The sequence below is a fragment of the Mesoplodon densirostris genome, chromosome 19 (assembly GCF_025265405.1).
Source record: "Mesoplodon densirostris isolate mMesDen1 chromosome 19, mMesDen1 primary haplotype, whole genome shotgun sequence".
Classification (NCBI taxonomy): Eukaryota; Metazoa; Chordata; class Mammalia; order Artiodactyla; family Ziphiidae; genus Mesoplodon; species Mesoplodon densirostris.
In genome coordinates this window covers 6,834,244-6,857,223 of record NC_082679.1, presented here as the reverse complement: position 1 = coordinate 6,857,223, position 22,980 = coordinate 6,834,244, and the positions used below count along the sequence as shown (strand labels likewise).

Genomic DNA, 22,980 nt, shown 5'->3' with positions numbered 1-22,980 from the left:
CACATTGTAAATCAACTATACTTCAATAAAATTTAAAAAAAAAAGAAAAGAAGGGCTTCCTTGGTGGCGCAGTGGTTGAGAGTCTGCCTGCTGATGCAGGGGACACGGGTTCGTGCCCCGGTCCGGGAGGATCCCACATGCCGCGGAGCGGCTGGGCCCCTGAGCCATGGCTGCTGAGCCTGCGTGTCCGGAGCTTGTGCTCCACAACGGGAGAGGCCACAACAGTGAGAGGCCCGCGTACTGCAAAAAAAAAAAAAAACAAAGAAAAAACCGAAACAAAAAAAAAATTTTTTTTTTTTAAAAAGGAGAGGGCAGGGGCACAGGCTGAAGATTTTGTGGGACAGGCAGAGGACTTGGGGCCCTCGGGGATGCTGGGACTCTGGGAGAAGCCAGCGGAGAGACAGAGAGATGGACAGGGGTGGCCCAGGAGGGTCTGGTGAGAGGAGCAGACAGGACCCCCGTGAATGCCCACAGTTAAGCAGTGGGTGGGCATGGAGGAGATGAGGGCTGAAGGGGGCATCCTGCCTCTTCCTGGGAGGGCAGGGGGCAGGGCCTCACCCAGCGAGAGAAGGTTCTGGTAGTTCTCCAGCATCACATCCCGATACAGCTCCTTCTGGCCAGGCCCCAGCTGGCCCCACTCCTCCAGGGTGAAGTCCACAGCCACATCTTTGAAGGTCACCGATTCCTGCAAGGGCCAATTTTATATCATGGACAGGCACGTCTTTCCAGAACTCTGGGGTGGGACAGGTCATGGGTCAAGAGGCTACCACTTGTTCCCTGCACTGGAACGTTCTGACTTGGCAGATTTGGGACGACTGAATTAAACCGGCTCATGGGAATGTAAAATGTCTAGGTAGGGCAGCCGTTAGCCCACAGGCACCTTGGTAGAAAGTAGAACAAGGCCCCCCGCATTCACATGACTCTTTACTGCCATCTGTTGGAAAATTGTTACAATACACCAATTATTTCTAGCATGTGACAGTTGACTGCCATCTGCGTGTAAACTGCTATAATCAATATACGGATGTAGGAGGTGGAAGATGCAAATCATGCCACTGAGATGAGGCACCCTTGTGCAGTATGTAACCTACACACCTGTACATGACAGCCCTGAGAAACACTTTGAAAAAACTACCGGACTTCCCTGGTGGTCCAGTGGTTAAGACTCCACTTTCCGAGTGCAGGGGGGCACAGGTTCAATCCCTAGTTGGGGAGGTTCTGCATGCTGCGCGGCCAAAAAAACCCCAACAAACTACCAGTCATTGTATGTCGGAGCTACTCCTAAGTCGCACTCCATCCCACACTCCAACTCTGATCCCAACCACCACTCCTGATTCCAAGAATAAGGCTCAGGATGAAGCAAAACCATCCACTGCCCACTTCACCTGGTAACCAAACGGCTGCTGAGCGTTAGATGATTGATTTTTAGACCGTGTCATAATGTCCCATCTCAGAGAATCCTGCCCCCAGACCCCGCACCTCCCAGTCCCAGAGAAACTCCCATCACCGCATCTCTCCCAGTATTGGGAAGGGCAGAAGATCTTGAGGGCACAGGCGGAGACGGAGAAAGCCGTCTGGGGTCCACAAAGTCATCTCGGGGAAGAGGGAGCCCAGACTCACCTGGCCCTTGCCCGTCAGGGTCCTGATGGCCATTGCTGGGTCCCAGGCATGCACCTCCAGAAGAAAGGACCAGGCCTAAGTCTGCAAAGCTACAGGAGGAAGATGGAGCAGAGAGGGGGTCAGTTCTGGCCTAGACAGACAGACACTTTGCCAAAGATGCCTCATGACAGAGGGGGCCCTGGTCTCCTGAGAGCCAAAGCAAAGGCTCAGGGCAGGGTGCCTGAGGCCCCCGTTCTTTTTTTTTTAATATATATCTAAATTTATTTTATTTTATTTATTTTTGGCTGCATTGGGTCTTTGTTGCTGTGCGCGGGCTTTTCTCTAGTTGGGGCGAGCGGGGGCTACTCTTTGTTGCGGTGAGCGGGCTTCTCATTGCGGTGGCTTCTCTTGTTGTGGAGCACGGGCTCTAGGTGCGTGGGCTTCGGTAGTCGAGGCAAGCGGGCTCAGTAGTTGTGGCTCACCGGCTCTAGAGCACAGGCTCAGTAGTTGTGGTGCTGGGGCTTAGCTGCTCCGCAGCATGTGGGATCTTCCCGGACCAGGGCTCGAACCCGTGGCCCCTGCATTAGCGGCGGATTCTTAACCACTGCGCCACTAGGGAAGGCCTGGGATGAACTTTTGATGTGATTAAGTTAAGCATCTTTTTTTCCTTTTTGGGGGGGTGGTGAGTTCCTGAATGCAGCCAGCCTCTCCTGACTCAGAGCAGAGCGGGCTGTGTGCAGACCACACCCACCTGTAACATTTGTAACAGAACCAGGCTGTGAGCTCAGAGCCCCAGCAAGTTCTTAGAAAAACCAAGTTAAATATGTGACCTTTCCACAGGCTGCCTGGAGGGATTGATGTCTGTGGGCTCTGGAAAGCCCCATACACTGCAAGGTAGATAAAAAACACTAGGTTTGAGTCTTTGGGCAGGACTGTAACCCCAGCCTGGAACACTGCCTCTCAAGTTAAGCATCTTGAGATGGGAAGATGATCCTGGATTATCTGGGTGGACTCTAAATGCAATGACAAGTGTCCTTATAAGAGGGAGGCAGAGGGAGATCTGACACGGAGGAGAAGCCCATGTGACAGAAGTAAAGAGGAGCAGTCAGAGAGACAAGGCACTATGCCTCTGGCTTTGAAGCTGAAGGAAGGGGCCACGAGCCAAGGGATGCAGGCAGCCTCTAGAAGCTGCTAAAGGCCAGGAAACGGATTCTCCCCTAGAGCCTCTGAAGGAAGCATGGCTCTGTTGACACCCTGATTGCTGCCCAGTGAAAACCAGTTCAGACTCCTGGCCTCCAGAACTGTAAGAGAATACTACATCTGTATTGTTTGAAGCCACTAAGTTTCTGGTAATTTGTTAGAGCGGAAATGGGAAACTAACAGGGTCCAGAAATAAAGACTCAGAGCCTCACGTGCTTCTCGGCAAACAGCTGCACGTCCACCCAGCTACACAGGAACGCACCCACCTGAGGGATGAAACCAGTGGGTGAAATTTTGATGAGGAACAGAGGCTTCACCACCTCCTCATGAGTCACTTACTACGGTAGGGCCCCCTTATCCGTGGCTTCGCTTTCCACGGTTTCAGTTACCTGAGGTCAACTGTGGTCCAAAAACACTGAATGGAAAGTTCCAGAAAGAAACAATTCACAAGTTTTAAATCACACACCATTCTGAGTATCGTGATAAAATCTTGCGCCGTCCCGCTCTAGCCCACCTGGGGCATGAATCATCCCCTTGTCCAGCATACCTGCCCAATAGTCACTTAGTAGTTGTCTCGATGGACTGTCGCGGTATCACAGTGCTTGTGTTTAAGTAACCCTTATTTTACTTAGTGATGGCCCCAAAGTGCAAGAGTAGTGATGCTGGTAATTCGAATATGCCAAAGAGAAGCTGTAAAGTGCTTCCTTTAAGTGAAAAGGTAAAAGATCTCAATAAAGAAAGAAAAAAATATCAGACTTCCCCGGTGGCGCAGTGGTCAAGAATCTGTCTGCCAATGCAGAGGACACGGGTTCGAGCCCTGGTCCGGGAAGATCCCACATGCCACGGAGCAACTAAGCCCGTGCGCCACAACTACTGAGCCTGCGCTCTAGAGCCCATGCTCCATAACAAGAGAAGCCACCGCAATGAGAAGCCAGCGCACCGCAATGAAGCGTAGCCTCCGCTCGCCGCAACTAGAGAAAGCCTGTGCACAGCAACGAGGACCCAACACAGCCAAAAATAAATAAAATTTAAAAAACAAAAGAAAAAAAATCATATGCTGAGGTTGCTAAGATCAACGGTAAGAATGAATCTTCTATCTGTGAAATTGTGACGCAAGAAAAAGAAATTCAGGACTTTGCTGGCAGTCCAGTGGTTAGGACTCGGCCCTTTCACTGCCATGGCCCCGGATCCAATCCCAGGTCGGGGAAGATCCCACAAGCCGCGTGGCCAAAAAAACAAAAAAACCCCAACAAACTACAAAAGTTACAGCCACAGCGCATAAGCATAAGTGCTTTACAGAAGAGGCATTAAATTTGTACAATGAGATCTTTTGAGAGAGCCCACATTCACAAAACTTTTATTACTGTATATTCTTAAAATTGTTCTATTTTATTATTAGTTATTATTGTTAATCTCTTACTGTGCCTAATTTGTAAATGACATTTTATCATAGGTATGAATGTTTAGAAAAAAACACTGTGAAAATTAATAAAGGCGAACCTCATTTAAAGTGGAGTTGGGGGACTTCCCTGGCGGTCCAGTGGTTAAGACTCCATGCTTCCAATGCAGGGGGCGCGGGTTCGATCCCTGTTCAGGGAAGTAAGATCCCATATGCCGCGTGGCGCAGCCAAAAATTAAATTAAATTAGATTAGATCAAATTATTTAAAAAGTGGAGTTGGGAGGCCAGGACGGGGAGTTCTCAAGTAGCACCACTCCACATCCATCACAGGCCCTAACGGAAGAAGCTTCAGCAGGAAAGAACCAGAAAAGATGTACATTGCATCCCCTACAAGAAATCAACTACCGCAGCAACTAGGCCAATGAGAAACCATCACCACTCTGAATTCTCACTTTTCTCCAATGAACTTTCATTCAAAAGAACTCCTCTCTATTTCCTGTTTTTCTTTTTTTCTCTATAAGACAAAGTTCCTCTCTTGTTTGTTGGACTTCCTATAGCTTTTGCTATAGCCTGCTTGTCCCGAATTGCAATTCTTTGCTGTTCCTGAATAAGCCCATTTTGCTGGTAAAATAACCCGCTGCTTTATTCTTTAGGTTAACACAGTATATAGAGGGTTCAGTACAATCCAAGATTTCAGCCATCCACTGGGGGTCTTGGAATGTACCCTCCGAGGATAATGGGATCTACTGTAATTACAAAACGAAGAGGATAACTTTTTAAAGGGGAGAAACTTGGCAGATGCCACCTTAGCCAAGTGATCGAGGCCAATGTGACCAGTGACGGGCAAGCGGACATCACAGGCTCCTGCTCTGTTAAGGACACAGCATCACTCCTAAGGTATTCCTGCCAAAAGCATGTAGCCTAAATCTAATCACAAGGGAACAACCAACACATCCAAACTGAGGGACATTCTAGAAGTACATGGTCTGCAATCTTCAGAATTGCTAAGATCATGAAGGTCAAAGAAAGACTGAACAACTGTTCCAGGTTAACGGAGACTAAAGCGACGACAACGAACGCAGAGCATGACACGGGATTTTCTTTTGCCATTAAGGACATTATTGGGACAATTAGCAAAATCTGAAAAAGCCCGGCAGATGAGCTAATCAATAGTATTGTATGGATGTTCATTTCCTGATGTGAGCATAGTGCAATGGTTTTGGAAGAAAATGACTGTTTTTAGAAAAAACACTGAGGCTTATGGAGGCTGGGGGCACGCAGAGGCCCAGAGAGAAGGGGACAGACACAGAGAAAGAGAAGCAGAGACCCAGGGAGAGAGAGAGAGAGGCAGAATGGGGGTTGGGGTGGTGGTGGGAGATTAGAGAGGGGAGATGAGACCCAGAGAGAGGGGCTAGGGCTTTCGGGTCAGACATCCCTGGTTTCACACCATGTCGACAACTCATTGGCATTGTGATCTGGAAGAAGCCATGGAATCTCCCTTGCCTGTTCTTCACCTGCTAAGTGAGGAAAAGGTACATTCTCCCTCCTGGGAAATGGCCGCAGATCCGCACTCGGCTAGACTCCTGGAAAACAGCGGGCGCCCAATTCCTGTGCGCTGAGTCGATGGCAGTGGGGCTCTGGGGCAGCTCACAGCGCCCTTCCCCTCCCACCCAGGCAGACTCGGCCCACCTCCTGCGCACCTGTCTCGGTCAGCCCACACCTACCGGCAGCCTCTCGGGTCCGCCAGGTCGAAACTCAACCTGTGAGCCTCCGCCGGTTGTGCGCGGCAGCCAGGCCTTACCGCCCTCCTTCGGGCCCCGGAAAGCGCCTGCGCGGTCGCTGCCTCGGAACCTCAAGTCCTGGTTCTTTAAACTGCGCTCCGCAGCTGGACTGCATTTCCCAGAAACCACTGCGGCTCACGCTCCTCTAGGCCTAAGGTCTCTGTGGGCAGGGGAATGCTGGGAAATGGAGTCCACCAGTAGAACGTGGGGCGGGAGAAAGAATGCTGTAAACAGCTACTTTGCAGCTGGCCGAAACATGGTATTTGGCAACTGTATGGTTGTACTGGCACCGTGAATATTTCCATTATAGCCAGAGTTTTTCACTGCCCTCCACAGGAGGCGACGTCATAGTCCAGTTAACCCATCTAACTCAAATTTCTCCTACCAAAGCAAAAGTTTTCAAGACACCACCTAAACTGATGGTGAATGAACCAAGCCTCTGTTACTTAATTATTAAATTTCCCTGGGCAACCGCCTTCCTGTTTGGCTCAGTTTCATCCATCACCTCTTAAAGGGCAGCGTGGTAAAGGAAACAGACCCCTATAGTGGGAGCTGGAGATGGCCAGGATTGCAAGGATGCATTGGGTTATTATAAATTCGTCTGTTAATATATCAAAATAATAAAATCCTGTTGCCGAAACTCAGACTCTGTTCACCGGTGCTGAATAGAAACGCGGAGTCAGAGTTTTGGGTGAAGTAGAAAAGAGTAGCTTTTATTGTTTTGCCAGGCAAAGGGGCCACACGGGGCTAATGCCCTCAAGACTGTGTGACCCACCCTGGAGGGGGTAGTGAGGAGTTTTATAGTGTTCAAGGAGCAGGGAGTGATCAGCTTGTGGACAATTCTCGGATTGCTTGGCATCAAGGTGAAGTTTCAAGCATCATCAATCTTCTGGTTTCAACCAGTCTAGGGTCTATGTTCTTCTTTTTTTAAAATAAATTTATTTTTGGCTGCGTTGGGTCTTTGTTGCTGTGAGTGGGCTTTCTCTAGGTGCGGTGAGCAGGGGCTACTCTTCCTTGCCGTGTGAGGGCTACTCATTGTGGTGGCTTCTCTTGTTTCCAAGCACCGGCTCTAGGCATGTGGGCTTCAGTAGTTGCAGCAAGCGGGGCTCAGTAGTTGTGGCTCATGGGCCCTAGAGCGCAGACTCAGTAGTTCTGGCGCACGGGCTTAGTTGCTCCGTAGCATGTGGGATCTTCCCGGAGCAGGGATCAAATCCATGTTCCTTGCATTGGCAAGCGGATTCTTACCCACTGCGCCACCAGGGAAGTCTGCTTCTACCTTTATTTTTTTTTAACATCTTTATTGGAGTATAATTACTTTATAATGCTGTGTTAGTTTCTGCTGTATAACAAAGTGAATCAGCTATATGGATACGTATATTCCCATATCCCCTCCCTCTTGCGTCTCCCTCCCACCCTCCTTATGCCACCCCTCTAGGTGGTCACAAAGCACGGAGCTGATCTCCCTGTGCTATGCAGCTGCTTCCCATTAGCTATCTCTTTTACATTTGGTAGTGTATATATGTCAGTGTTACTCTCACTTCATCCTAGCTTACCCTTCCCCCTCCTCGTGTCCTCAAGTCCATTCTCTATGTCTATGTCTTTATTCCTATCCTGCCTCTAGGTTCATCAGAACCTTTTTTTTTTTTTTTTAGATTCCATATATATGTGTAGCATACGGTATTTGTTTTTCTCTTTCTGATTTACTTCACTCTGTATGACAGACTCTAGGTCCATCCACCTCACTACAAATAACTGTTTCATTTCTTTTTATGGCTGAGTAATATTCCATTGTATATATGTGCCACATTTTCTTTATCCATTCATCTGTCAATGGACACTTAGGTTGCTTCCATGTCCTGGCTATTGTAAATAGTGCTGCAATGAACATTGTGGTATATGACTCTTTTTGAATTATGGTTTTCTCAGGGTATATGCCCAGTAGTGGAATTGCTGGGTCATATGGTAGTTCTATTTGTAGTTTTTTAAGGAACCTCCATAATGTTCTCCATAGTGGCTGTATCAATTTACATTCCCACCAACAGGGCAAGAGGGTTCCCTTTTCTCCACACCCTCTCCAGCATTTATTGTTTGTAGATTTTTTGATGATGGCCATTCTGACCAGTGTGAGGTGGTATCTCATTGTAGTTTTGATTTGCATTTCTCTAATGATTAGTGATGTTGAGCAGCTTTTCATATGCTTCTTGGCCATCTGTATGTCTTCTTTGGAGAAATGTCTATTTAGGTCTTCTGCCCATTTTGGGGTGATCTGTCCATTGGTGAAAGTGGAGTGTTAAAGTCTCCTACTATTACTGTGTTACTGTCGATTTCCTCTTTTATGGCTGTTAGCATTTGCCTTATGAATTGAGGTGCTCCTATGTTGGGTGCATAAATATTTACAATTGCTATATCTTCTTCTTGGATTGATCCCTTGATCATTATGTAGTGTCCTTGTCTCTTGTAACAGTCTTTATTTTAAAGTCTATTTTGTCTGATATGAGACTTGCTACTCCAGCTTTCTTTTGAGTTCCATTTGCATGGAATGTTTTTTTCTATCACCTCACTTTCAGTCTGTATGTGTCCCTAGGTCTGAAGTAGGTCTCTTGTAGACAGCATATGTACAGGTCTTGTTTTTGTATCCATTCAGCCAGTCTATGTCTTTTGGTTGGAGCATTTAATCCATTTACATTTAAGGTAATTACCAATATGTATGTTCCTATTACCATTTTCTTAATTGTTTTGGGTTTGTTTTTGTAGGTCTTTTCCTTCTCTTGTGTTTCCTGCCTAGAGAAGTTCCTTTAGCATTTGTTGTAAAGCTGGTTTGGTGGTGCTGAATTCTCTTAACTTTTGCTTATCTGTAAAGGTTTTAATTTCTCCATCGAATATGAATGAGATCCTTGCTAGGTAATCTTGGTTGTAGCTTTTTCCCTTTCATCACTTTAAATAGGTCTTGCCACTCCCTTCTGGCTTGCAGACTTTCTGCTGAAAAATCAGCTGTTAACCTTATGGGGTTAACATATAACCTTGTATGTTATTTGTTGCTTTTCCCTTGCTGCTTTTAGTATTTTTTCTTTGTATTTAATTTTTGATAGTTTGATTAATATGTGCCTTGGTGTGTTTCTCTTTGGGTTTATTGTGTATGGTACTCTCTGTGCTTCCTGGATTTGATTAACTATTTCCTTTCCCATGTTAGGGAAGTTTTCGACTATAATCTCTTCAAATATATTCTCAGACCCTTTCTTTTTCTCTTCTTCTTCTGGACTCCTGTAATTCGAATGTTGGTGTGTTTAATGTTGTCCCAGAGGTCTCTGAGACTGTCCTCAATACTTTCCATTCTTTTTTCTTTATTCTGCTCCCTGGCAGTTATTTCCACCATTTTATCTTCCAGCTCACTTATCCGTTCTTCTGCCTCAGTTATTCTGCTATTCATTCCTTCTAGAGTATTTTTAATTTCAGTAATCATGCTGTTCATCAGTTTGTTTGCTCTTTAGTTCTTCTAGATCCTTGTTGAATATTTCTTGTATTTTCTCCATTCTGTTTCTGAGACTTTGGATCATCTTTACTATCATTACTCTGAATTCCTTTTCAGGTAGGTTGCCTATTTCATCTTCATTTATTTGGTCTTGTAGGTTTTTACCTTGCTCCTTTGTCTGTAACATATTTTTTTGTCATTTCACTTTTTTTTTTTTTTTTGATGGATGATGCTGTATTCCTGTCTTAATGGTTGTTTGGCCTGAGACATCCAGCACTGGAGTTTGCAGGCAGTTGGATAGAGCCGGGTCTTGGTGTTGAGATGGGGACCTCTGGGAGGCCTCACTCTGATTAATATTCCCTGGGGTTTGAGATTCTCTGTTAGTCCAGCGGTTTGGACTCAGAGCTCCCACCACAGGAGCTTGGCCCAACCTCCAGCCTGGGAACCAAGAACTTGCAATCCTGTAAGCTTCGTGGCACAGTTAAAACAAAAAAAGAAAAGAAAAAAGAAAGAAAGAAAAAAGGAGCAATACAATATCAAAGAATAAAAAACAAAATAAAATTAGAAAGATAAAAAATATATTAGGAAAAATAAAACTATAAATGAAACAACCAGTCGCTGGAGGTTCCTCCCATCCCCTTAGGTGTCTGTGGTCCCCAACCAGTGCCTGGTAGATGTCCTAGTTGTGAGGAGACACGAATTCCGTGTCCTCCTAGTATGCCATCTTCACTCCGCCCCTCTAAAATTCTATGCTTTTTTTTTTTTTTTTTTTTTTTGCAGTACGCAGGCCTCTCACTGTTGTGGCCTCTCCCGTTGTGGAGCACAGGCTCCAGACGTGCAGGCTCAGTGGCCATGGCTCACGGGCCCAGCTGCTCCATGGCATGTGGGATCTTCCCAGACCAGGGCATGAACCCGTGTCCCCTGCATCGGCAGGCGGACTCTCAACCACCGCGCCACCAGGGAAGCCCCTCTATGTCTTTTTTTTTTTTTCCTTTTTGCGTTATGTGGGCCTCTCACTGTTGTGGCCTCTCCCGTTGCGGAGCACAGGCTCCGGATGCGCAGGCCCAGCGGCCATGGCTCACGGGCCCAGCCGCTCCGCGGCATATGGGATCCTCCCAGACCTGGGCACGAACCCGTATCCCCTGCATCGGCAGGCGGACTCTCAACCACCGCGCCACCAGGGAGGCCCCCCTCTATGTCTTTTAATTGAAACTTTTTCAAGTATTTTCAAGAGTATAAAGTTTTATAAGATTGTCTTTTTAAAGTTTTCAAATATAAGTCTTCACATAGGATTAAAAACTTGCTGTTAAGGAGAAACATAAAGCATTACCAGGAGAAGGTGTCTTCAAGGCTGTGCTTCCAGGCTTAAGGATGTTGGTAGGGGCCTTAAGCCCACTTTGTTTTAGCATACTCATTGTCCTTAGTATGTCAGAGATGTTTTTCCTTTGCCTGTTGCCACTATATTTCCCCAGTCATTGATAGAACTGTGGGTGTTTCTACAGTGAAGTCAGTCTCTGGGTTAAATCGCTCACTGCCACCTCTGTCGCCGCCAGTCACCGCCACCTGCCCCACTGCAGCAGCAGCCGCCACGCGGCCCCCGCCTCCCACCTCCTGGCTCGTCAGCGACTTCTACTTTTTAATTAGGGTATTTGGAATCTACAGATGAGTAAGACGTGGTCCCAACCCTTGAGCACCACCCAGTCAGGTGTCCAGAGTGGGACACCAATTGGGGCAGGGTCCTCCAGAAACTGATGCAGACATTGAGGAATTTGTCACAGACTTTATTAAACTTCTTTTCCTTTCCCCTTACAAACCTCAAAACCAGAGCCCTACTGAAGCAGGAGTTTTCGGTTTCGCCGATATGTAATAGCCCTGGTCAGAGAGAAAAAGCCTGCAGATTAGAAAAAGAACTTCAGACCCCTCCAGGTCAACTGACGACCCAAAACCTTCCCTCCAATCATTGGCTTTATTTGACTCAGGCAGTGACATCATGGGTCTCTGGGCAGATCTCCAGGGTTCTCAGCCAATCAGAACATAAGGAGGGAGGAGAGAAAAGTTGGGACTGGGACTGAGGGTATGAAATGTGGAAACAGAAAGAATGGAAAAAGACAGGAGACTCTGAGAGACACAGACACGGGGAGAGAGACTCAAAGAGATGAGAAAGACAGAGAAATGAGGAAAAGAGAGAAGCAGGTGTACTGGGTTGAACTGTGTCCCCCCACTCCAAAGATATATCCAAGTCCTAATCCCCAGTGTCTGTGAATGTGACCTTACTTGCAAATAGGGTCTTTGCAGACATAATTATGTTAAGGTAAAAATGAGATTATTCTGGATTTAGGCTGGCCCTTACATTCAAAGACTGGTGTCCTTACAAGAGAAAGGGGAGGGAGGTTTGGGACACAGATACTGAGGACAAAGTCATTGAAGACAGAGGCAGAGACTGGAAGGAAGCCACGAGCCAAGGGATACCAAGGATGCCAGCCGCCACCAGAAGGTAGGAGACAGGTATGGAATGGACTCTCTCTCAGAACCTCCAAAAGGAACTCACCCTGCCAGTGCGTGGATGTTGGACTTCTGGCCTCCAGAACTCTGGAGAGTTAAAATTATTAACTAGGAAAATTTCCTAGTTAAATTTATTCTCTCTGGAGAGAATACATTTCTGTTGCCTTGAGCTGCCCAGTTCTGTTGCCTCTGCCCAGCAAGAGGAAACTAATACACTGGGAGACAGTGGGGAGAGAGTTCTGCTCTAGAGAGATCAAGACGGGAGACAGAGCCTGTGGGAGAGAGAAACAGAAATCAAGATGGGGAAGGGAAATCCAGAGATAGGAGAGGGGAAGACAGACAGAGACAGAAATGAAGACCAGAAGATGGAGAGGGAACGGTGGGAAGGTGGGAGGGGAAAGAGGGGAGTCACAGAGGGAGAGATTTAAAGAAGCAGAGAGGGGTTGACAGATAGGGACAGAGTCTGCGGAGTGGGAGGGATGGGAGTCAGAAACAGAGACCCAGAGATGGGGAGAGACATTCAGAGACTGAGAGACACAGATTCAACATGGCAGGCAGGAAAGGGGAAGAGGGAGATGGCAGAATTGGAACTGGGACAGAGGAAAGGAGGAGAAAGTCCAGTGGGAGAGGCTGAGGGGGCAAGAGAGTTTCAGGGAGGGAGAGAGAAGGGGAGATTCCTTAGGCTAAGGGCTGATTTACGGCTCACCACCACCCTTAAGTGGGAGGTACTGGGATTATCCCCAGTTGAATATGAAGAAACCAAGGCATTTGGGAAAGGAGGGTGAGGGGCAGATAGGGGAGGCAGAGAGAAGAGGAGAGGGGCTGAGAGGGGGCTGGACCAGAGGCAAGCAGACAGGGGCAGGGGGAGCACTCAAGGTGGAGAAAGGAGGGTGGGGGTGACTTCTCCCCTCGTGGGAGCATCATGGGCTCAGTGCTTGGGGCCCTGGAGATGTTTTCATTTTAAATACTTTGACTATACTCAATATTTTGTAATAACATATAAGTGAAAAGAATCTGAAAAAGTATATATATATATATATGTGTGTGTGTGTGTGTATGTGTGTGTGTGTGTGTGTGTGTATCTGAATCACTTTACTGTACACCTGAAACTAACACAACATTGTAAATCAACTATACTTCAATTAAAATAAGTAAATAAATAAACACTTTGAAAATCAGGAGAAAACAAATTAATATAACAATGATGAGGATGATGGATATATAATAACGAGTCCAGACTGGATTATATCTGTCTTGATACATGAAATATAATTGTTAGTGTTTTCTCAGTGGAGGAAGAGACCCATGAAGGCCAAAGTGATGAGGACCCAGGAAAGACATAACGTGGCCCAGGGGGTGGGGGGAAAAGGAGATGAGAGTGAGAGATGGACAGAGAGACATGAGAGAGAGAGAGAGAGAGAGAGAGAGAGAGAGAAAAGAGATGGCAAGAGGGAAGGAGAGACCAAGAAAAAAGGAGAAAGAAAGAGAGACAGAGGGAAACAGAGAGAGAGGGAGAGGCATAAAGTGACCGGGGAGGAGACTCCCAGACGACACAGTGATGGACCCACGGCAATGCTATTTTTGAGGGGCCCAGGGGGGCATTTGGGGACCTCAGGAGGGGGCAGGGATGACTCACGAAGCCACGATGACACCGAAGGCCAAGACAGCCAGACACACGGAAATGGTGCTGCCAAACAGGACCCAATTCCGCGGGGATCCGCTATCCTTCTGGTACTGCAGGTCCATGCGGGGCTGCCTGTCGACTGGGTTAGAGGACAGTGGGGGTGGGAGACAGCCCGACTTCCAAGTCAGCACCCTTTCCCGGGCTTGTACCCACACCCACCTGCTCACTCGGCAGCCCGGCCGGGGTCGGGCCTCTCTCTCCCTTCTCTCTACTCGGCCCCTGCCCTCTCCTGGGTCTGACTTTTCCTTCATCGGTTCCTCAAATTCTGTGTCCCAGGCACCGTTCTAGGTGCTTGGGATACTGCTGAGAATTCCGCTGGCAAACCTTCCTGCCCTGAAGGAGCAGTCTACATAGCACAGCACAGTGACAGCAAAGGGCCCAGCGCCAAATGCATCTCATTGGATGGGGATTGGAGCGGGGGCGGCGGGGATGGAGGGGAGGACTTGGTAACTACCCACAAACATGAGAGGGGGGGTGCAAAATGATGACAATCACAGGTTGCATCTTAGCTGGTGACCTGGAAGGTGGCCTGGGGAGTCCCATTCTGCAACTTCGATTTGCTCCCTCCCCTAACTCTTTCATTCTGTCAGCCAGGCCTCTTGGCTGGACCTTCAAAACCAGCATCTGATCCACCTCCTGGGTTACAGACCTGGTCCAGCTCTCATCACCGCTCCTTTCAAAGGAAGGGGCTCCCTGCTTCTCCTACAGTTCCCCATCTGGCCACCAGAGGGCGTCGATAACACCCAAGTCTGCTCACGTCCCTCTTCCGCTCAAAGCCTTCCAGGGGCTCTCGTTTCATTTAGAATCAAAGCCCAAGTCCTCACCATGGTCCACCAGGCCCTGCACGATCTGGTCACCATGTGGCCACCCTACTACCCTCCTCTTCATTCAATCGCCTCTGGCCACACTAGCTTCCCTCTTATTACTCAACCATGTTGGATCTTCACACCTGCTGTTCCCTTTGTCGTTCACACTGTTCCTCACGCCTTCACTTCCTCTAGATCTCAAACATCACTTCTTCAGAGAGGTCCCCCCACCCGCACTCTCTAGAGTAGCACCGCCCCTCCCCCAGGCACTTTTTTATCAAATTGTTCTGTTTTGTTTTCATTAGAACACTATCGCTATCTGGAATTAGTCCATTTATTTGTTCATGTAATTATCATCTAACAGTGGTTCTCAGCTGGGGACAACTTTACCTCCCAGGGGACATTTGGAAATGTCTGGAGGCTGGAAATGATTGTCATAACTTTGGTTGGAGGGCACTAACTGGCACTGAGCGGGTAGAGGCTAGGGGGGCTGCTAAAATTCCTATAACACGTAGGAGAGCCTCAGAACAAAGAATTATCCAGCCACAATGTCAATAGTGCCAAGGTTGAGAAAACCTAGGCTAACCCTTCACGCTATTAAAATGTGGGCTGGGGCTTCCCTGGTGGCGCGGTGGTTGAGAGTCCGCCTGCTGATGCAGGGGACGCGGGTACGAGCCCTGGTCCGGGAAGATCCCACATGCTGCAGAGCAACTAAGCCCATGTGCCACAACTACGGAGCCTGTGCTCTAGAGCCCGTGAGCCACAACTACTGAAGCCCCTGTGCCACAACTACTGAAGCCCGCGCGCCTAGAGCCCGTATTCCGCAACAACAACAACTAACATCCCTTCCCTTCCCAGAAAAGGGAAGCCACTGCGATGAGAAGCCCGCGCACCACAATGAAGAGTAGTCCCCTCTCGCCGTAACTAGAGAAAGCCCGCACACTGTAACAAAGACTCAACGCAGTCAAAAATAAATAAATAAATTTATAAAAGAAAAAAGAAAAAGGAAATGATACTTTAGAAAGTATGATCAGGGAGTTCTCTCTGAGGAGGGGGACTTGAAGACTTTACTGAAGTAAGGGAGTAAGAGGAACAGTGTGACAGAGAGAGGGAACAGTATGTGAAAAGGGTCAGCATGACTATTCAATCTTGATGGATATATAGGGGTTCACTGTATTATTCTCTGTGCAATAAAGATGTATGTTTTTTAAAACCTCTGAATGAATGAGCGAATTCAGTACATCCTTCCAGACTCCCCTGGCATGGGACTGGCTTAACATAAAATGTTTTTCTAGCACCTGCCATTCTGGCCTTAGAAGCATTGTAAAGTTACAGAGGGGTCTTCCAGTTAGTAGGGGGAAAGTGAATTTCAGAATGTGGAAGCAACTTCTGGGCCACTGTGTAATCAAATGGAAAGGGCAGGGTTTAAGGCTGCACGGGGGAGACCTCAAAAGTCATATCCACTGGGATATGGCTGTCTTCACCTCTCGTGCACCTGTCCCATGCCTTCCCCCACGCCAGGAGCTTACCGAAACAGTACTTTTCTTTGATGCATTTGGGACTGATCCTCTGGCAGTGTAAACAATCCAAGACTTCTTCTTTTAGCAAGCCTGGACAAGAGGAAAGGGAGAAGTGGGATGAGGGCATATATCAGAGGACTGGCAAGGGGGAGGAAGGCAGAAGGGGAAAGAGGAGAGGGAGTCCCTTGGCCCTCTTGAATTTGGAGGTCCCACGTGCAGCAGAGCTAGCTGAGCAAAATGCACTGATGATTCATGTTAAAAATAATTTGTATATAATCACTGAAAAGTGGAATTCAGTTGTGCAGTTGACCCAACATTTCGCTGGTAGACATGTGATTACATTAAATTAATTTTAAATTTAATGTCTACCAACAGAATGTTCGCACTTCTCTATTCCCATTTTGCTGCCCCTTGTGGCATAGACTGGCTGCCTGCTCACTCATCTGTCTCCCAGGCTTCCTGCCACACGGGAAGACTACATTTCCCAGGCTCCTTTGTAGTTGGTTGTACCCATGTGACCAAGTCTGGCCAATAGAAGGTGGACAGAACGATGTATGTCACTCCCAGGCCAGCTACAAAAGGCCCTGTAGGATTGCCTATTCACTTTCCCTTCTGAAGTTAGCTTAGCAGCCACCACACAGGTGCAGCCTGGATCCTGGAGTCACCACTTGGAAGATCTGTTCAACTCCCAGTGGAATTTTGGCAAGAGAGAAATAAACCTTTCGTTGTTAAACAACTGAGATGCGGGGGGTTATTTGTCACTGCAACATAGCCTATCCTAGCCTGACTAACATCCCCCCAAAATCTTTTTTTGCAGGTTGAAATCACTTTCATAAGCCCTCAAAAATCAGATATCCCTCGGTGCCATAGCTTTGGGGTGGGGGAACCACCAGATGGAGTAGGTGTGACAACAGGGCTTGATTTGGGGGAGACAAGGTAAAAAGGGGTAGGAGGGTAGCAAAGGGAAGAACAGACAATAAACCCAGGACTCACGGCAAATTTTGGGATTGCAGGCTGCAAGAGAAAAGAGTGGAGGTGAGTTAAGTTGGGCCAGCAATTTGAGAATTTAATGGGAAGGGACCGGGAGAGGGAGGAAAGAGTCTGGGAAAGGAGAGAAGGGAATTCTGGGGAGAGGCAGAGAGGGCTGAGTCATAGGGGAGGTGAGAGAGGAGTTTGGAAGAAAGGGTGGGAGAAGGGGATCAAGTGATAATGGGGAAGGGGAGAAGGGCGCTTGGTGGAGAGAGATGACACACCTTTTAATTCATATGATCTTAAAACTTTCTTGGGTTCCTTGATCACCCTCTCCCTAAGAGTCACCAGTTCATCCAGCAGAGGCCCATCTGAGGAGAAAAAGGGATCCTCCTGGGGTGGGAGGCACCCAACAAGCCCACCCCACCAGCAGCTTCAAAGAGAAGGGATGAGGGGCAATTCCCTGGTGGTCCAGTGGTTAGGACTCCATGCTTTCATTGCAGAGGGCGTGGGTTCAATCCCTGGTTGCGGTGCAGCCAAAAAATAAGAAAAGAGAAGTGATGAGGAAAGTCCTTTTCTAAGCAAGACTGGCTATTCCTCGGGGTCCACTAGGCGAATCTATGGCAGGGAGGTCCTACATCTACCTTCTGATCCACTGCAGGGACCCAGGCTAAACCACCAGCCTTTGGCCTCAGTTTCCTCATCTGGTAAGTGGTAGAAAGGTACACCGATCACCTCTCCTCTCCTTTTCCCTGATCTGTTCTCCTCTTTTCTTCTATTCTGTCTACACTCACTCCATGATTTCACCCAGCCTCATGGCTTTGTATATTACCTAAAAGGGCGCTGTCCAATATGGCAGCCACTAGCCACACATGGCAATTGAACACTGGAAATGGGCTAGTCTGAATTGAGATCAGCTGTTAGTATAAAATGTATGCTGGATTTCAAAGACATGGTATGAAAAAATAACTGTACAATGTCTCAATAATTTTTATTTTGACCTCTTGTTGAAACGGTAATATTTTAGGTATTAGGTTAAATAAAATCTATTAAAATTAATTTCATCTGCTTCTGTTTACCTTTTTAAAAATGTGACTGCCAGAAAATTTTAAATTACATATGTGACTATTTGTGCCCCACATATTTCCACTGGACAGCACTGTTCTATACACACTGATGCCTCCTGTATTGGCATCACTAACCTAGACCACTCACTGAAGTCCAGATGCATATATCCAACTATCTGTTCAGGATCTCCACTTGGATGTCTAATAAGCATCTGAAACTCAGTGAGTCCAAGAATGAACCTTGATATCCTCCTCCAAACTCACTTCCTACAAAAGTGAAGTCTTCTCCATCTTCATAGATGGAGGCGCCATGTTTCTAGTTCCTCAAGCCAAAATCCTTGGTGCTTTGATTCTTTTTTCCTTACATCTCACATGCAACTTGTCAACATGCATGTGAATAAATCCTGTCTGTGAATAGTCAAGAGAGATCCAGGAATCTAACATTTCTTACCCCCTCCACTCCCTGGTGCCAGCCCATCATCATCTCTTGCCTGGGCCATTGTTACAACCTACTCATTGGTCCCCCAGCCTTCCCTGTTGCCCTGCTAAATCGGTTCTCCACAGCCAGAGGAATTCCAATAAAACCTCAGGCATCTCACTAGCATCACACTTCTGCTCAGAACCCTCCCATGTGACCCAGAGCAGAAGCCAAAAGTCCTTACCATTATAAGTCCCTTCCAGTTGATGGGTACCAACCTACACCCATCCCCTCCCCCTTACCTCTAGGACCTCAGCTTCTACATCTCTCCCTCTCTCTCCACTCCAGCCTCCCTGGCCTCTTCGAGGTTCTGTGAATATGCCAATCATAGTCCCATCTCAGGCATTGCAGTCGCTGTCCTTTCTGCCTACAGCCCTCTAGCCTAGACTTCTACCCTTTCATAGCTGCTTCCCCCTCTCCTCCACATCTTTTCTCACGTGCTGACCTTTCAGTGATATCCTTCTTGGCTGTCCTATTTTAACCTGCAAGCCCTGCCCCTATTCCCAGTACTCCCCATCCCCTGGTTCCTGCTCTATTATTTTTCTCCATAGCATTTGTCGCCATTTGACATGTTATACTGTACAGTAAAGGGTTAACTCAGCAGGTCTGAGTTTCCCAAATCCTGCACATTCAAAAAAAAAAAAAAAAAAAAAGGCTTGGTTCTTGCCTGGCCCCTGGGAGGTAACCTCTAAGTCCTTGGAATATCCTGCCTGTTAAGTGTGTCTTTCTTTACTTGGAAGCCTTGGATCACACCACACAGTCTGTGCTAACAATGTGATTCATGGTGGCGGCCTTGGGCCAACACGGTAGCAGCTTGACCTCTGGTGGGGCTGGAGACAGAATAACTGAGAAAAGCCACTTGGGTGCTCCTTGCCTATGTAACCAACCCCAGTAATATAATAATAGTTGGTAAAATCATTGGCCTGGACTCTTCAAAAATGTCCTCGGCATAAAAGACAACTGAATGCAATGCGTGATCCCAGGACAGATCCAGGACTGAGAGAAAACTAGCCATGAGGGGCATGACTGAGACAGTTGGGGACATTTTAATGAGGTTTGAATATGAGAGGACAGTATGGAATTGATTAACTTCCTAGGTACACTCACTGTGTAAGAGAATGTCTTTCCTTGTTTTTAGGAGGCTGCCTGATTGCCTGCTGAAGACTTTAGGGTTGAAGTGTCACTAAGTCTCAAATGGTACACACACACACACACACACACAGCAAGTGTGGCAACAGGTTACCATATAGTGAAATGTTAAGAATGGTGTATAGGTGTTAATTGTACTACTGTTACCGCTTTTCTATCCATTTGAATTTTTTCAAAATATAAAAATCACTTTTTTTAAAAGGTGAGAGTTTAAAAATTACCGATGTTCAGGCCCCGCCCCCTGATATTTTGATTTAATTGGCATGGGCTGCTGCCTGGGCTCCTGGATTGTCTTCAAAGTTCCCCAGGGGATTCCAACCTGCAGCCTGAGTTGAGACCTCCTGCTCTAAGCTTTTTCTGTGAAGGTCCAGACAGTCGATATTTTCAGCTTTGAGGGCCATATGGTCATTGTCCCTACTCAGCTCTGCCTTGGAGAGCAAAAGCAACATAGACAGTACATACATGAATGGGTGTGGCTGTGTTCCAATAAAACTTTATTTGCAGATTTGGCACCCAGGCTATATTTTGCCAATTCCTGCTCTAGACAGAGACGCAAGATGCAGCATAATCATCTTAATAACTAACATTTATTGAGCACTTACTGTGTGCTAAATGCACCTTCACAAACCTCTTTATGGTTCTCAGTGACTATGGGGTGAGTGCTATTATTCCCATTTTACAGATGAGGAAACCGAGGCACAAAGATGTTAAATAGCTTGCTGAAGGTTAGCCAGGCTTTGATTCCAGGGCAGTCTACCCTCAGGACCTCCACTGTAATTTCTACACCTCCCTCAAAGGTCTGGAATGAGAACCCAAACTCCCTCCCTGTCTGCCAGCTGAGAACAGAACTTCCAGTGTTTAAAGTTCCCAGGAAGGGGCCTGGTCAAAGGAGACTATATACATTTGGATTTTTTTTTTGGACAGCTTTACTGAGACATAACTCACATACTATACAATTCACCCATTTAAAGTTCACAATTTAACGGCTTTTAGATTATTCCCAGAGTTATGTGACCATCGCCACAATTTTAGAATATTCATTACCTCTCCCTGCCCACGCAAAAGCCCTGCACTCCTTAGTATGCATTGTTTTTTAAAGTTTCATATTCACTAAATGGTAGGGCAATTCTAAAAATTGAGATAAAATTTAATTTTTTAATGTAATTAAAATGATTATTTCCTGATTCTATGACTACTGCATATTCGTTATTAAAAAGGGGAGGGAGGGAAAAAGAAAAGGAACTTGAAATCCACAGCAATTTGACAAGCATAGGCAAGAAAAGCATACATCACCTTCTGTTCCCCTATCCTAGGACAACCAACATCAGTATTCTGGTAATCTACCCACCTCCCCACCCCCATTCCTCTTTCAGGGCTCGCTTTATACAAACCACACACACACAAACGTTTCATATCTTTTAAAAAAAATGGTGGGCTCTTCCGTGGTGCCCTTCTCCCTGCTCCATCCCTCAAAGTGGGGTGAGGTTCCTGGGGCTTAGATCCGTCCTCCCACCCCAGTCCACAGGGCCCTCTACTGCCCTCCCGTCAGGAACTGTCTTAATGATCACAATGATTTCCAAGGACCAACCCTGAGAGTGGCGTCCCAGAAGCCGCTGAATACAAAACCAGGAGACACCTCATGGGGCGATGGTTAGGAATATGATGGTCTAAGGTGGATGTCCCAGGTTCAGATCCTCAGCTCTGTTATTCCTAGCTGTGTGACTTTGGACACGTCGCCTAACTTCTCTGAGCCTCAGCCTCCCCCTCTGTAAAGGGCAGATCACAGTACCGCCCACCTTGATGACCTGTCCTAGACTTTTCTAGAACTCTGACACACAGTAAAGGCTGTACAGCGTATTTGCTTTTATTTTTACATCAAGAGAAGGCGTGGTGAACCGGTGGAAAGGGAGGAAGGGAAAGGGGGCTGGAAAAAGGCTTTCCCTCTTAGCTCCTACCTCTAAGAGAATTAACCATTAAGTTGTTCGTTTGATTCTTGATTAAAGGATGCCACAAGGTCCAGGTGCTCTATCCCTGGGGGCGAGAGGGGAGGAAATTCCAGTGGGTCCCAGCGAGAGCCAAGTGATCCCCTCCAGCTCCCTCCGAGATGGGCCCCGCCCTCCCCCTCTTGGGGGCGTGGTCACCAAAGGGTCGGTCTCCCGGCCCAGCCTCGGGCTGCCCCACTGGTCCCTTTCTCCACCGTGCTAGGCACCCTCCCCTCCCCAGCACTCACCCACTCTCCCCACAAAGGCATTCAGCGCGTAGTCCCGGAAGAAAGGCCCCTCCATGCCCAGCAGCAGGGCCTGAGCGCGGGCCTGCAGCTGCTCTTGACGGAAGCGGTCGGGGATGAGGGCGACGCGCAGCTGGCTCAGGGCCTCCCGCACCGAGTGGTCACACTGCAGGCAGCCCCAGCCTAGTCGGGCGCTCAGGTCCAAGAGCAGCAGAAGGGCAAAGGTCAGAGGCATGGCACGGCCTTTGTGACCTCACAGAGAACCCGGTCGGCCCCGCCCCCCAGCCAGGGGCGGAGTCAAGGAGGCTCGGGGAGAAACGCTCCGTGAGTGCGTGAGTGCGCAGGCGCGTGTTTGCTGAGCACCTACTTTGTGCCAGGCGTGGAGCTGGGAGCTAAGGAGAGAATCTCTAAAACCAGGTCTGCCCTGCCTTCTTGGATGTTACATTCATTCTTTGAACTTATGTGTATTGAGCACCTACTATGTGCCAGGTCTGCTCCAGGAGCTAGGGTTAGAGCTGAGAAAAACAGGAGATCCCTGCTCTTTTCAGAACTTACATTTTTTAATCCAACAAATATTTATTGAACACCTACTGTGTACCGGGCCCTGTTCTAGGCGCCTGATGGAGCACTGAGGCAAACAGACCCAGTCTCTGCTCACGTGGAGTTTACAGTTCAAGAGCTGTCAATGGAGCACCCACTATCTCCAGCGGAGCGCTGGAGATAGACTGAATAAGATGGACACAGTTCCTGCTCATGGGGTTCCTTCTAGCAGGAGTGGAAGGATGTGCACTGGAGAGAAATGTAAAACCTAGTAAACAGATTAGTAAATAAGATCATGACAAACTGCATTAAGTGCTGGGAAGTAAATAAACCATGTGATATATCATGAGTTCCCTGTATGCTAGTGCCCGGAGGTCAGGGTTTGTGTTCCCTGCCCTTGTCCAATGCCTGACATGTCCTAGGTGCTCAGTAAATATTTATTGAATTCAATGAATCCACAGAAGAGGAAAACGCACCCTGTTTTTTCCCTGGATTTTTTGGGTTTTTTTGGAAAAATCTTCAAACCTAGAGAAAAGCTTCAGGAACAGTACAATAAACACTTGAATATGCCTTAGTAACACTTGCATCC

The 22,980-nt window shown here is 47.5% G+C and overlaps 1 protein-coding gene across 1 annotated transcript in view; it reads right to left on the bottom strand.

Annotated features, from left to right (window-relative positions):
• LOC132479547 (zinc finger protein 250-like) overlaps window positions 1-22,086 on the bottom strand; it is a 30,378-nt gene extending 8,292 nt beyond the window's left edge. The window contains 10 exon segments of the mRNA XM_060083094.1: window positions 559-685; window positions 1,621-1,695; window positions 3,012-3,065; window positions 5,924-6,089; window positions 13,588-13,714; window positions 15,971-16,051; window positions 17,215-17,301; window positions 21,580-21,622; window positions 21,624-21,655; window positions 21,855-22,086. Of these exon segments, the coding sequence (XP_059939077.1) occupies window positions 559-685; window positions 1,621-1,695; window positions 3,012-3,065; window positions 5,924-6,089; window positions 13,588-13,714; window positions 15,971-16,051; window positions 17,215-17,301; window positions 21,580-21,622; window positions 21,624-21,655; window positions 21,855-22,086 (1,024 nt within the window).
• Window positions 22,087-22,980: the final 894 nt, after the last annotated feature.